The sequence below is a fragment of the Megascapheus bottae genome, chromosome 30 (assembly GCF_031878675.1).
Source record: "Megascapheus bottae isolate mThoBot1 chromosome 30, mThoBot2.hap1, whole genome shotgun sequence".
Classification (NCBI taxonomy): Eukaryota; Metazoa; Chordata; class Mammalia; order Rodentia; family Geomyidae; genus Megascapheus; species Megascapheus bottae.
Window position 1 is genome coordinate 2,014,707 of NC_143538.1, and position 14,032 is coordinate 2,028,738.

A 14,032-nucleotide genomic window follows, 5' to 3' on the forward strand; every position below is an offset into this window, starting at 1 on the left:
GGCCCCAGTTAAGCATTTAATTGGGAGTTACAAAATCATCCATTGCTTTTATTCAAATAAAGCTTGGTATTCCTACAAGTGAGATGAAATTCTTCTATAAACAAGTTTTAACTACGGCCAAGGACTCACGCCCGTCATCCTAGCTACTCAGGAGGCTGAGATAGGAGGATCACGGCTCAAAACAAATTGGAGCAGAACGGTCTGTGAGACTTATCTCCAATCATCACAAAGCCAGACATGGAGCTGTGGCTCAAGTGGTAGAGCACCAGACTTGAGTGAAGAAGCTAAACAAGACTGCAAGGCCCTGAGTTCAAGCCCCAGTACAGCACCAACAGAAAAAAAAACCAAACTCCCTTGATTGGAACCCAAAAAGAAACCCTGACATCTCCACACCCCTTTATATTCTTTATTCTTGCTGCCGAGAGAAGGGTGGACCAGTGCCTTTTCGAGGAAGGGCAATGCCTAGAAGGGTCCCCAGAGTCCCTCTCCTCAAGTCCCAAGTGGGAAGCCAGACAGCCAGAGCTCCAAAGGCCAGCGCCGCCTTGGGAAAGGCAGAAAGCAGGAGCTGAGGGTAGGGAAGGAGGCTCTGCCGGCTCAACCCAAGTTGCTCATGAGGGTCTGGACTTGCTTCAGCTCTGCAACAGAAGGAAGAAGAGGTGGCAGGTGGGGAGCAGTGGGGCCTGGGCAGCCCTGTGCCCCCCTAGGTCGGGCTGGTCCTCACCTGCCAGCAGAACTTGGAACTTGTCTGCTGAGAGAGCCATGAACAGAGGCTGGACCGGGGCCCCGGGGGCCGGCGCCACCTCCAGCCGCAGATGCACCAGGGGTTCCTGCACGGAGCCCAGCAGGCTGGAACTGAGCGTGTAGTCGACACGCCAGCCCACGGCGGCCAGCCTGCTCACTGTAAGGGAGGCAGGGCACTCAGGAAGGCTAGCTCAGCCCCCGCGGCCTCTACGCTCTGGCCCAGGCCTAATGCAGGGCAAGTGCTTAATCACTAATGAGCCCAAATAAGCAGCGCATGGTGGCTCACGCCTGTCATCCCAGCTCCTCAGGAGGCTGAGATCTGAGGCCTGCAGTTCAAGGCCCAGACCCAGACTCCTTATCTCCAGTGAACTATCAGATAAACCAGAAATGGAGCTGTGGCTCAAGGACACTACCCTTGAGTGAGAAAGCTCAGGCCCTGAGTTCAAGCCCCAGTACCAGAACAAAAGGGAAGAAAAAACAAGGGGGGGGTCAGGAGTTTGACCTATTGGTAGAGTGCTTGCCTAGCATGCAGGAAGACCTGGGTTCGATTCCTCAGTACTACATACAAAAAAAAAAAAAGAAAGAAATGGTGCTGAGGCTCAAGTGGTAGAGCTCTAGCCTTGAGAAAATCCAAGGACAGTGCTCAGGCCTTGAGTTCAAGCCCAGGACTGGCAAAAAGGAAAAAAAAAAACCTTTAAGATCAAGCAGAAGATACCGTGGCTGCACCTGGAGCTGCGTTTAAGGCTTCTGGCTGAAGACTGGCACTGCCCACCAAGCCCCACCCCCACCCCAGCCCAGCAGCCACACACACCGCGCAGGCTGCAGGCCCGCAGGTGCTCCTGCAGGGGGCGCTGCTGCTCCTCGTAACAGCGGCACAGGCTGGCAGCATGCTCTGGGGAGAGAAGGACTTGGGCTGAGAGTGGCTGGAGAGGGGCTCATCCCCCGGCCGCCAGGCCAGGCCTCACCCCACCCCAGGGCCCCTGCCCCACCCGCAGGCTCTACCTCGGGGCAGCCCCAGCTGCTGAAGCTCATTGGATAAAGACTCGCCATCCACGTTGTGCTTGGCCGCACTGGAGAGGATGAAACTGAGCACAGCCACTGTGGCCTTCACGTCACCCGATTCTGGAGATCAGAGCAGGGGGTGGGGCAAGGGGATGGGGGTGTCTCTGTGGCCCCCAGTCACCTCCCAGCTACCTCATGGTCTTCAGCTTCAGGCCCGTGGGCTCCCAGAGCCCAGGGAAGGATCAGGGAAGGATCAAGGCAGGTCAGGCAAGTTCGGCAACTCACCGAACTTGGCATCAGCAGTGAGCTTCAGGATCTTCTCGTACTATGGGGAAAGAAACGCCTGAGCAGTTGTGGGCCCCCCCCCCCACCACCATCGCCCACCCCCACCTCCCCCTGCCTCCGGGTTGTGGCTGCGGAGAAGGGTGGTGGTCAGGAGGTGGCACCATCACCCCTAGGACCACAGGTCAGGGACAGGGGGTGCTGGGCTCCCGACACTTACATCGATCCCCTGTCCCAAAAGCTCCTTCAGCACCTGGCTACACAGCAGACGCAGTTTCACCGAGGACTGGAAGGGAAGTCCCCAAATCAGCTGACTCAGCCACCTCCCCTTCACCCCGCACAGCTTGCTAGCCCCAGGCCCAAGGAGACCATTCCCCCCTCCCCCCCACTTCTCCACCCCCCCCCCAGGACCCGGGCACTCAACAATCTTAGCCAGTGTGCTAATCTCCGCTAGGACCCAGTCAGGGCAATCCAGGTCTCCACAGAACCGGAACCTCTGTCAGGAAACAAGATGGACAGTCAGAGAGCAGAGTGGCCAAAATTTATGTCCAAGAGAGCCACCTTCTGGCCACTGCTCTCTACCAACAGCACTAGACTTTGTTCTGTCTATTCCACAACTTTATTTTTATTTATTATTTTTTTGGCACTATGGAGCTTGAACCCAGCATCTGGTGTTTGTGCGGGAATCACGCCTCCATCCCTCAACAGGTATCATCGATCCAGGGACTCCTAAGAGGCAAGCTTAAGCTAAGTGCTGGGGACACCGCAGGGGCAAAATGAAGTCACTGGATGTGTGGACTTGGGGATTTCTCTCCACTCTTCACCACAGGTCCATTGACAACAATGTTCCGGCTGTTACTGTTACCGCGGTTTCATTCCCACTGGCCTCTTGCTGTCCCCTCTACAGGCCTCCTCTGTCTCATCCTGTCCCCCCACTAGGCTGAACGGACACTTCCTCAAACGGGCCTTTCTTGACCCCCCTTTTAGCAGTGACTCCGGCCTGTAATCCTTAGCTACTGGAGAGGCTGAGATCTGAGGATTAAAGTTCAAAGCCAGCCAGGCAAGAAAGAAAAGCTTATGACAGTCTTATTTCCAATTAACCAGCAAAAAGACTGCGGTGGTGCTGCGGCTCAAGTGGTAAGAGCACCAGGCTTGAGCAAAGAAGCCAAGCAGGAGCCCAACACCCAGAGTTCAAGCCCTTTTTTTTCCCCCAGCCCTGGGGCTTGAACTCGGGGCCTGGGCACTGTCCCTGAGTTTCTCTTGCTCACGGGTAGCGCTCTACCACTTGAGCCACAGTCACGTTCAGCTCCCCCCCCCCACACGCGCACTTCTGTTTCTGTGGTACCGAGGAATGGAACCCAGGGTTTCATGCACGCTAGGTAAGTGCGCTGCCAGTAAACCCCATTCCCAGGCCTCGAGCCCGGCTTTAGAGGGCCCTCTGCACACGGAAACCTGGGGGCCAGCGCGATCACAGCCCCCGCAAGGTCTGCGCGTCCTCCCCACGCTGCCGCCGGGCGCGGTGCAGCGCGGGCCGGGCTCCGGGGCCCGGCAGGACACGCGCCCTCGCGGTGCGGCGCGAGCTGGGCCCTGGAACTCGCGCGTGCGCCAGGGGCGTGGACGCCCGGCGGGCAGCGCCCACCCAAAAGGGGGCTCGGGGGACTCGGGCGGGCGCGGCCAGGCTTGCGGACGGCGCGTCCCAAGCAGGTTCCCCCCCGGCCCCGCGGGAGGCCCGCGCCGGGCCCCAGGCGGCCGCCCTTCCCGGAGGCGGGAGGCGGGGCGGCCTTTCCTCGGCGCGGTCGGTCTGCACGGCCGGCCACTTTGCCTCCCCGCCGCCGGGATCCCCGTCACACCCTTCCCGCCACGCCACCCGCAGCCCCGCGCCTGCCGAGCGGCCTCACCATCTTGCCGGGAGGCCCGGCCCACGAGTTATCTTCTTTTACGCGCACTGATCAGCTGATTGCGCGGTCACGTGACACGGACGCACGACGCGGGGGCGGGGCGATGGAGAACGGTGGGCCAGTGAGAGGCAGTGGGCGTGGCGGAACGGAAGGCGTGGTCGATGGGCAGCGGGCGTGGCTGGAAGTGGGCGGGGTTGCTGTTGTGGGCGGGGCTGTCGTGTGGGCGTGGTGAGTGGCGGGGCGGGCTTAGTGGCCAGGGAGCCAATCAGCTCCCACTGAAGGTGTCTGGGCTCTGAGGCACTGGGGCTCCGCCCTCGGCGTCCAGAACCCCCTCGTGGGAGCATCATCTATGGCCGGCCCCACTTTCACGAGGGCAAAGCCGCCGTGAGGCCGCCGCGAGGTGAGCTACCCGGGAGGCTGAGATCTGAGGATCACGGTTCGAAGCAGAAAAGCTGGTGAGACTCTCATCTCCCGCGGCTCTATGGCCCAGGCCCTGAGTTCAAGACCCAGGACTGACGAGCTAGCCTCCCCACAGAAAGGAAAAGAAAAGAAAGATTACATATGTCGGGCCCGGAGTTTGTCCTAGTGGTCGAGTGCACGAAGCCGTGGGTTCCATTACCCGGAACCACCTAGACAGAAAAAGTCAGAAGTGGCACTCTGCTTCAAGTGGGTAAAAAGTGTGCAAGGACAGTGCCCAGGTCCTGGGCTCGAGCCCCGTACTGGCAAAAAGAAAAAAATATATATATATTTATGTGTAAAGGCAGCCCTGTACCCCGCCCACACCCCTTCCTGTTTCAGTTTTGTTTCAGCCAAGACCTTGGCAACTTTTCCCAGGCCAGCCTACAGCTATCTACCTAATGACAGGCATTTGCCACTACACCTGGCATTGAAAATCCTTTATATATATATATATATATATATATATATATATATATATATATATATATATATATATAGGAGGACCAAAAACTATAGATCTTAAAATGCCCTTAAATTAATAAGACTACTTGAAAAGCAAAACATCAAACATCAGACAAGTCACCTGAGACAGGCAAACTATTTAAATTTGGAAGGCAAAAGGGTGGTGGCATGTCCTTTTCATGCCATTTTACAGATATTTGTTTCACAAATCGAGACTGTTTGATTATTTAGAGCAGCAGTCCTCAAAGGCTGGCAAGATACAAAACCCCTGACAACTTGTTAAAAACACACATTGCCAGACCTCACCCAGAAGTCTGACTCAATTCATGCAGGCAGGGTCCTGGGAATGTACTCTTATGGGTTTGCTTGATGTTGACCCTGGGACTTGAACTCAGGGCCTGGGCTCTGTCCCTGAGCTCTTCAGCTCAAGGCTAGCGCACTACCCTTTGAGCCATAGTGCCACTTCTGGTTTTCATGCCCGGGCTGGCTTTGAACCACAACCCTCAGCTCTCAGTGTCTGGCTGGGGTGAATTGATTTCTGGGGCCAAGGGCATCATTCCCCTTCCTCCCATGAGTTGACTCTGGCTGGGCAGAGTTTCTGTTTGCTAATGGGGACATTGAAGGCACTGGGCCCCCTTCAGCCCGGAGCCAGGGAGGCCCATCTTGGAAGGCGAATAGGCAAAGCTGGCATCCGCTGGCCCCATTGCCCGTGTGTCTAGGCAAATATGCCCCTGGACAGGGTGCCCCATCTCTGTCTGCTCCTCACCCCTTGCTATCCGTCCGTGTCCCTCTCAGGACTCTTTGGGTGTGGGCACACTGCTCTATGCCCAGGGACACAGATTGACCTGGGCACTAGAATTGTGCCATAAGAAAGCAGAACTTCCCTGAGTCAGGGGCGTGTGGGAAGGAGGCGGCTGGTCAGGGCTGTGACAGGAACACGGAAGTCTTCTTGAAAGTACCAGGGCTACCAGGTAAGACCTGGGCATCCTGGGGGCACAGGTAGGGGAGGCAGAATCGGGGGGTGCCAGATCGGGCTGGCCAGCCCAGCCCTGGCATCAGTGAAACCAGCCTCAGGAGGAAGTTGCCAAAGGCTCAGACCTCAGTGCCTTTGAATGGAGGGCTCCTCTTCCCCACCCCCATGGTGCCTGGCAGGCCTGGCACCCTAACTGTTCACCCAGGAAGAGTAGAGGTGGAAGTGCCAGCCTCTGGTTGTGCAGCAGGAGTTGGGGACTGCGTGGCAGGGAGCTATGAGAAGCCTTGAAGGTTCTTCCCTCTCACAAATCGAGTCACACGCCTGCAATCACAGCTACTCGGGAGGCTGAGAGCTGCAGCTAGCACTCTACCATTTAATTCATAGCACCACGTGCAGCTTGGACTGTTTATGTGATACTGAGGGATCAAACCCAGGACTTGATGCCTGCTAAGAAAGCACTCTACCACCATGCCCCATTCCCAGCCTTGGTATTCTACCTCTTAAGCTACAGCTCCAATTCTGACTTGTTGCTGGCTAATGAGCCTCTAGACTTTCCTCCCTGTCCTCAGATCTCAGCCTCCTGAATAGCTGGCATGCCAGGCGGTGTCCAGCTTTCTTACCTCCTTTCGGTTTTCTCGTCTTCTCTCTCCCTCCCTTTTCTAGGTGCTCAGCACTGCACCAGGGCCCCCCACCTGTCCCTTCCACCAGGCTCTCAGGACTTCCCCTCTGTCCCTGATGCCGACCCTGGCTGCACAGTGGCTTCCAGCTGTTGGGATTCTCCTGGCTGGTAAGGGAGTGGGGACAGGGCATGGCCCAGGGACGGTCCTCACGTGTGGGAAGGGACAGGGGCGTCCTCTCAGTGAACATCAGGCCTTCCCACAGCCCCACTTCCAGTTTTCTGGTGGTTCATCGGAGATAAGAGTCTCATGGACTTTAGTTGCCTGGGTTGGCTTTGAACCTCGATCCTCACATCTCAGCCTCCCGAGTAGCTAGGAGGACAGGCGTGAACCCCCAGCACCTGTTCCAGTGACCTGGGTCTGACGCTTCCCAGGCCCGCAGTGGGGGTGGGTGAGGTTGGGGCCCATCATAAACAAGGTCCGGCCTGGTTTGCAGCTGTCTTGGTGGCCTCAGTTCCTGTCCTACCGCTGCCTCTGGCTCACAAAGCCTCTGACGAGTCTCTTTCGGCCTCTGATGAGTCTCCTTTGGCCTCTGGCCCAGCAGAACTGCAAGCTGGCAGCAAGATGCCTCACCAACAACACAACATCCACAGCCCCCCTTACTCAAGGGCATCTGGGAGGCAGCGGGTCCCTCAAGCTGAGTCCCGGGAGCCCCTCTCTTGGGGAAGTCTTGGGGTCTCAGGCGAAGCCATCCCTGCCCCAAACCCCTCTGCAGTGACCATGCCCACAGCCTGGATCCCCAGCTCTGCTCTGGCTGCAGTGGTGCCAGGATCCCAGGTGAGGTTGGCTTCTGTTGTTCCCAGACCACTGAGGCAGCCCACACGATCCTCTTTCTCCACCACCTCCCCTTCCGTTGTGCCTGGACCTTCAGGATGGCCAGGGCAAGCCTGGGATAGACATAGCTCCAATGCCACTGCCCAGGTGCCCATGGCATGGACCTCTGGCCGTTCCTGGCCTGAGTCCTGCACGCCCCTGCCATCCCTGCCGCTTCTCCCAGCACCAGTGTCACTGTCTTCAGTCCGGGCCCCCATCTCTTCTGTCCCCAGCAGAGCCAGGGTACCCTGGGACCTGTCTGTGCCTGCCCCTGCCTCTCAGCCTCCCCTCACTTCCCAGCGCCTCCAGCCCCCCCTCAACCCGGCCACTCCTGAAGGTTTCAGGGCATCCCCAGCCAGCTCCCCTCCACGGGACAGTCCAGCCAGGACCAGGGCTCCCTGCCAGCCCATCCCCACCTGCTGCCCTCCCCCACCAACTCCCCTCCAGCCCCAGCTCCCCGAGAACCCTAGGGAACTCCCACCCCACCCAGCCCATCTCCTCCCCTCATCCTGGCCAGTTCACCCCTCTGCAGGATTCAGGCTCTGCATCCTCAGGAGTCGGTCACGTGACCCGCTCCTTGACCTTCCGGGTCACCCATGGCTTCCCTGCTCTGGAAAGCCCAGCATCTGTGTCACACCAGCAGCTCCGCGGGTATCTCTGCCACCAGGTAGGAGCACCCCATTCCCTGCCACCATGCCTGGCAGTTTTTTTCCTTCTTGTCTGGTGCTTCACCACTTGAGCCATACCTCCACTTGTGGCTTTTTGCTGTGTTGTTGGAGGTGCCGGTCCTCGGATCTCAGCCTCCTGAGTGACCATGAATACAGGTGTGAGCCACCAGGGCAGGTCTAGAACGTGTATATTCCTACCTGTCCGCCAGGGGGCGCTCTGCGTCCCTGTCCATGGCCATTAGTCCACGCCTTCCCTCTTTAACCTGTTTCGGGTCCAGTGCCTCCTGAACCAGGCACTGCGCCAAGCATTGGGAGAGACCAATAGAGAGGAAAAACCAAGCAGAACTCCTGCGTTGGGGAGTCTCCTGAGAGACAGAACTAGTAACCAGACCAAAACAGACAGTGACAGAGTAAGAGTTTTATCACTGAACTACCTCCCCAGCCTCTTTTCATTGAGACAGGGTCTCCCTGGCTGGCCTTGAACTCAAGATCCTCCTTCCTCAACCTCCTCTGTACTGGGATTCCGAGGCTGTGCCTCCATGCCTGGCAGGTGTGCAATATTAACTGGAGAGGAGAGAAGGTAGCTAGAAGAGGGCTGGGGAATGATGGCGCACGCCTGTCATGCTAGCTACTCAGGAGGCTGAGATCTGAGGATCGAGGTTCAAAGCCAGTCAGGCAGGAAAGTCCATGGGACTCTGATCTCCAATGAACCACCAGAAAACCAGAAGTGAAGCTGTGGCTCACAGTGGTAGAGCGCTAGCCTTGAACAAAAGAGCTCAGAGACAGCACCCAGGGCCTGAGTGCAAGCTCCTCCAAAACAAAAATAACAGGGAGAGGCGCTGAGGGATTGGGGGTGCGGGGAGGTCCAGGCCACAGCTGTTGGGAGGCAGAGCCAAGCGTGACCGCATTGAAAAGCGATTCAGGAGTTGGCACCGCCTCTGGTTTTAGCTGGGGTGACTTTAGATCGGAGGCTGCTTGTGTAGAAAGTATCTTGAACATGGCTCACGCCTGTCATCTTAGCTACTCTCTTACCTCTAGTAAACCAGCAAGAAGGCTAGAAGCGGTGCTGTGGCTCAAAGGCTAGAAGTTCAGAGACAGTGCTCAGGCCCTGAGTTCAAGCCCAGGACTGCCGAGAGACGGGGGGGGGGGGAGGGGAAAGGGGGGGGGAGAAAGGGAGGGAGAGAGGGAGAGAGAGCGCACAAGCTTGGGCAGAGCCTAGCCACATTGTTCAAACCAGAGCTGCTAGAAGGGGTCAGAAATGTGGAGGGTAGGGACCCACGCCATGCCTGTCTGTCTGTCCTCAGCTCCAATCTATCTTTCACTTGGACTTCCCCACCTTTAAGGGCATTGGCGTCCTGGTGTTCGGGTGAGTGCCCGTGTTTTGGGGTCCCCTTCCCCACCACCCCAGGCTGCTGGTTCGCTCTGCCAGGGTCTGGAAGCGGGGGAGGGCAGAGGCTCACATCTGGTTCCAGCAGCAGATGCGTGACCTCAGATAACCTTCCTCCGGTGCTGAGCTCTGATTTCAGCTTCTGGATTCAGACAGTGCAGCTAGGCCAGCCTGAGCCCAGCAGGGAGGCAGGGATGGCCAAAATATCAGGATACCTGGCCCATGCTAGGCCAAAAGCTGGGCGAGAGGTATGGCTCAAGTAGTAGAGCGCCAGGTACGAGCAAATCAGTCAAGGAAGCGTACAGCCCTGAGTCAAAAGACCAGGGGCTATGGCTCAAATGGGGAAGCACCAGCCTTGAGCACAAAAGCTCAGGGACAGCCCTCAGGACGTCAGTTCAAGCCAGGATCCCTCCTGCACCCGGCCCAGGCCTGGCCCCGCAGATGTGACTGCAACCCTGGTGTTTGGGGGCCAGCTCGGCCCCTCGGCCCACCAAGTCCTCTGGACTTTGTACCGTGAAGTCAAGGCGTCCAGGTGGATGCTGGGAAGTCTGTCTCTGGCTGAGGACAGCCTGGCCTCTGATGGTGAGTCCTCCAGGATCCACCCACAACCCGGGCCCCTTCCCCTCCCCAGGGGCCATGGAGGATACTTCCCAGGGGGCCTCAGGGGCTCCTGACTCCATCCGTGACTCTGCAGGCTTCAACCTGACTGACCTGAGCCTAGAGACCATTAGCCTCCACTTTACGATCCTCACACCCTTCCTGCCCCAGCTCCTCCTGCCCCGCTCGGAGCCCTTCGTCCTGCTAGAGCAGCAGATTCTCCAGCAGGTGAGGTCGCCTTGCTCCCCTGGGACGCTTGCCTTGTCAATAAGCCTCTGGGGCTTTTTTTTATTTTGTGCCAGTCCTGGGACTTGAACCTGGGCCTGCCCTGCCCCACACTGGGCCTCTGAGCCCCAACCTCCCTGCCTCCCCACAGCTGACTCCGCTCGTGTCTGGATTCTACAAGAAGCAACTTCAAGAAAGGCCCCTGGTCCTTTTTGGGTGTGTGGTGTCCCCCTCCTGTCTGCACAACTGGGGGGCAGAGGCCTGGGGTCACTTGGGAAGGCTTTTGAGCCATCTGGATCTGTCCTAGGATGGGGATGGACCCCCTCACACCCAGGGCACAAAGCATGCTTTGTAGCACCTGCCAACCCTTGGCCTCGCCCTCCTCTAGCAATGTGGACCAATGGGTGAGCGTGGACTTGGAATACAAATTCCACAGCCCTGTCCCCGCCCACCTCCGAGGCCTGGCCAATCACCTGGCCCGAAGCAGCACAGATCTGGCGCTCCTGAAATCCAGCCTGGAGGCCAACGGTGAGGCTGGCTGAGAGCCCATTCTGAGCCAGCAGCTTCTTACCTCTAGAATGTACTGTTCCTTCTAGAACTGCATGAATGTACTGTCCCTTCTAGAACTGCATGCCTGTTTGCATGTGTGTGCATGCATGCATATGGTGTGTGTGTGTGTGTGTGTGTGTGTGTGTGTGTGTGTGTGTGCGTGCGCGCGCATGCGCGCCATTTCTGGGATTTGAACTCAAGAGGATGGGCTCTGTCCTTGAGCTTTTTTTGTTGTTGAAGGCTGGCACTTTACCATGTGAGCCCCAGCTTTTTTGGGGTGGTTAATTGGATAAATGAGTCTCGGGGACTTTTCTGCCCGGGCTGGTTGTCAGCCAAGGGCCTCAGATCTCAGCTTCTCGAGTAGCTGGGATGATAGACGTGAGCTGCCGGCGTTCGGTTGCAGATTTCATGTGGGTGTTTCAAGAACTCCCAGCTTCCATGAGCCTGCCTTGAATGTTCTCTTCCACTCCCTGGCCGGGCCCCTGGCAGCTGGGGCAGGCTGTGTCCACCCTGAGTCCCTAGGGGCCTCTCCACCCCCTTTAGCTGCAGCAAAGCCCTCTCCCTCCCAGCTGGGGCGGCCCCGGGAATGTCCAGGCTTCGCGCATCAGAGCAGGGACAGAAAATGGAACATTAGAACAGCCAATGCCCCATCAAGCCAGCTCTCTGCTTGCACTGTGGTGGATTCTGGGCTAGCAGGGCAGATACCCAGCTGTGATCATGAAGTTAAGAGCAGCAGCTGACAAACCTCTGCTGCAAAGGTCCAGAGAGAAAATATTTCAGCCCCAAGCCATCTCACCAAGCTTCTTGCCCACACTGAGAATATACAGCCAGCCATAGATGGTAAATCCATAAGGGAGCCTGGCTCTTCTCTAGCAAAACCCTATTTATGGACGTGGAAATGTGCACAGCACACACAACAGGCACACCACGGAAGATTCCACCTGTGTCACACATGCCTGTAACCCCAGCAGCTTGGGGAGGCAGAAATGTAAGAGGGTCATAGTATGAAACAAAAAAAAAAAAAGACAGACCTTTTCTGAAAAACTAAGACCTTCAGGCCTGGCGGCATGGCTCACATGGTAGAACACCTAACTTTCAAGTACAAGGCCTTGAGTTCAAACCCTGGTGCTATTAAGAAAAAAAATTACTTTTCACTCCTGAGAATAAGGCAGGAGGATGACAGCTTCAGGGTTAGCCGGAAAGCTGGGGCCCTAATGGCTCACACATGTGATCCTAGCTTCTTAGAAGGCTGAGATCTGGGGATCACAGCTCAAAGCCAGCCCTGGGGCAGAAAAGTCCAGGAGACTTCTCTCCAGTTAACAAAGCCAGAAGTGGGACTGTGGCTGAAGTGGTAGAGCCCAGGGCTGGGAGTGTGGCCTAATGGTAGACCACCTTGCATGCACAAAGCCCTGGGTTCAATTCCTTGGTACCACATACACAGAAAAAGCTGGAAGTGGTGCTGTGGCTCAAGTGGTAGAGCACTAGCTTGGAGCACAGAAAGGTTTAGGGACAGTGCCCAGGCCCTGAGTTCAAGCCCTAATACCAACATTAAAATAAACAAGCTGACCCCAGGTTTTGGGTGTTGGGGTCCTGGATACTGTAGCCCTCTCTTGCGGTTCTAGGGGAGAAGGCCAAGCTGGAGCTGTATGAGCTGTGGCTTCTGATTCAGGGCGGACCCTTCACCAAGGCCTTGCAGAACAAAACCAGCCTGGAATTCCAGAAGCTTCAGCTGCAGCTGACTGAATGGGTGACACAAAGGGGAGAGAGACAGAGAAAAGGAGGGGGGCGGCAGGGGAGGGGTGCAACTGGGCCAGACAGTTGGCAGAGAGCCGTGACCTTTGCCCTCTCCTCCTGACCCCAGCTAACCCCAGGCCTCAGGCCTCTGCGGAACTTTGCCCAAGTGGTGGTGCAGGAATTCTGGTGAGATGGTTTGGTTTGGCTTCTGGCTCTGGGGATTGGTGGCAGAAAGCCAGACGCCAGCTCCCAGAAGCCCGTCATGGAATTTCTTTCCAGGCCAGAACCACTGACTGCCAACGTAGGGGTCATTTTCTTCACGCCGGCCCCAGCCCGGGCCCTCGTCTGGGAGTCCGTGCACAGGGTCCTGCAATGTCCAGCGGAAGTTGAGGGCCTCTGGGTGGAGGTGACCGGCCCAGATCATGGTCAGTGCCTTCCCTCTTTTCTGCCCTCACCCCTAGCTCATACCCCTGCCTCCTCCTCAACCCCAGAACTACAAAGATGGAGGCCCATCTGACACATGGCTTCTCTGCTCCAGGCGCCGCCAGCTCCACAGCATCCAGCCTGCCTGGACCTGGAGTCCCCAGTTCCACATTCCGTGTCCTGCATGCCGTGGTCATCCTCATCTTGGCAAAGGTCCAGCTAGGCAGAGGGGACACTTTATTGGGGGGGAGGGGACGGCATCCGGGCTTGGCCTTTGAGCCAAATGGAATCTACCGGAATGGTAAGTCAGGGCGTGTGACCCTGCAATGCGCTGTCACCCCAGGAGCTGAAGTAGAGGGGCCCCCACCAGCCTGAGGTACCAAGGCCTCACCCAGGTGCCGCCTCACAAGGTATGGGGACCCTTCTCTGGCCAGGCGGGTGCAGCTGGCTGGAGGAGGTGACATGGGATGGGGAGGTGCCAGTCTCCAAGTAGCTTAGCTCAGTTTCCCCTTAGGTCTCCTGCCCTGTTCCCCCCCCACACACACACACACATAGGAGTGGGCAGGTGGCAGTGTGTGTGTGTTTGGGATTTCAGTGTTTCCCTCCTCTCCAGGCATTGCAGGAGCTGCTTCTCCTTCCATTGAACCCCACTCTCTCCCTGTTCCTCCCGCCTGGGGCTTCCACCTTGAAGGAGCCGGGTCTCCAGGCATCCGACACAAGGCCTGTGGCCTTCTCCCTTCTTCAGACCGGTCTCCCTGCCCTCTGTGCCCCACCTCCACGGTACATAAAAGTCAGAAGAAAACTTGCTATGGTTTCTGTGTTCACGTGGGGTCCTGGTTTGGGATTTCACTCAGCCTCTGGCTCTTCATTCACGTAGAGAAAGAGGCCCCAGCCCAGGACAGGGGAGGACTGGAGTCCAGCTTCTGGTCAGCCAGGCTCAGCTGCTGCTGATGGATGGCTTCAGGGAGACCCACAAGTCAGGGGGAGTTTGTTCAAGTCAGATGCTTCTAGGCCAAGACTGGTGGCTCACACCTGTAATCCTCAAGAAGCTGAGATCTGAGGATCATGGTTCAAAGCCAGCCAGGGCAAGCAAGTCTTTTTTTCTTTTGCCAGTCTTGGAGCTTGAACTCAGGGCACTCAGA

At 57.3% G+C, this 14,032-nt stretch overlaps 2 protein-coding genes across 2 annotated transcripts; one reads left to right on the forward strand and one right to left on the reverse strand.

Annotated features, from left to right (window-relative positions):
• Nucleotides 1–269: 269 nt before the first annotated feature.
• Commd4 (COMM domain containing 4) lies at nt 270–4,005 on the reverse strand. The gene is made up of 8 exons (XM_090321552.1): nt 3,924–4,005; nt 2,450–2,521; nt 2,246–2,311; nt 2,029–2,068; nt 1,744–1,863; nt 1,553–1,633; nt 722–898; nt 270–635 (listed from the first exon to the last, which is right to left on the reverse strand). Exons 1-8 carry the CDS (start codon nt 3,924–3,926, stop codon nt 595–597), a joined length of 600 nt encoding a protein of 199 aa, XP_090177678.1. The 5' UTR covers nt 3,927–4,005; the 3' UTR covers nt 270–594.
• A 3,209-nt stretch (nt 4,006–7,214) lies between these two features.
• On the forward strand, nt 7,215–13,572 carry LOC150044097 (taste receptor cell protein 1-like). The gene is made up of 14 exons (XM_090321424.1): nt 7,215–7,271; nt 7,840–7,974; nt 8,218–8,385; nt 9,280–9,341; nt 9,790–9,944; nt 9,994–10,187; nt 10,336–10,400; nt 10,573–10,712; nt 12,356–12,480; nt 12,595–12,653; nt 12,747–12,892; nt 13,006–13,103; nt 13,234–13,300; nt 13,504–13,572. The coding sequence occupies exons 1-13, from the start codon at nt 7,215–7,217 to the stop codon at nt 13,243–13,245; spliced, it is 1,416 nt and encodes a 471-aa protein (XP_090177550.1). The 3' UTR covers nt 13,246–13,300; nt 13,504–13,572.
• Nucleotides 13,573–14,032: the final 460 nt, after the last annotated feature.

What these genes read in the sequence shown, in the direction of transcription:
- Commd4 (XM_090321552.1), bottom strand. An exon ending in CACTGCTGATGCCAAGTTCG is followed by an intron (nt 1,864 to 2,028) that starts GTGAGTTGCCGA and finishes TCTGATCTCCAG; the next exon opens with AATCGGGTGACGTGAAGGCC. An exon ending in GCGGGCCTGCAGCCTGCGCG is followed by an intron (nt 899 to 1,552) that starts GTGTGTGTGGCT and finishes CCTCCCTTACAG; the next exon opens with TGAGCAGGCTGGCCGCCGTG.
- LOC150044097 (XM_090321424.1), top strand. Translation starts at nt 7,215, where the DNA reads ATGCCCACAGCCTGGATCCCCAGCTCTGCTCTGGCTGCAGTGGTGCCA. An exon ending in CCAAAACAGACAGTGACAGA is followed by an intron (nt 8,386 to 9,279) that starts GTAAGAGTTTTA and finishes GTCTGTCCTCAG; the next exon opens with CTCCAATCTATCTTTCACTT. An exon ending in ATCCAGCCTGGAGGCCAACG is followed by an intron (nt 10,713 to 12,355) that starts GTGAGGCTGGCT and finishes TTGCGGTTCTAG; the next exon opens with GGGAGAAGGCCAAGCTGGAG.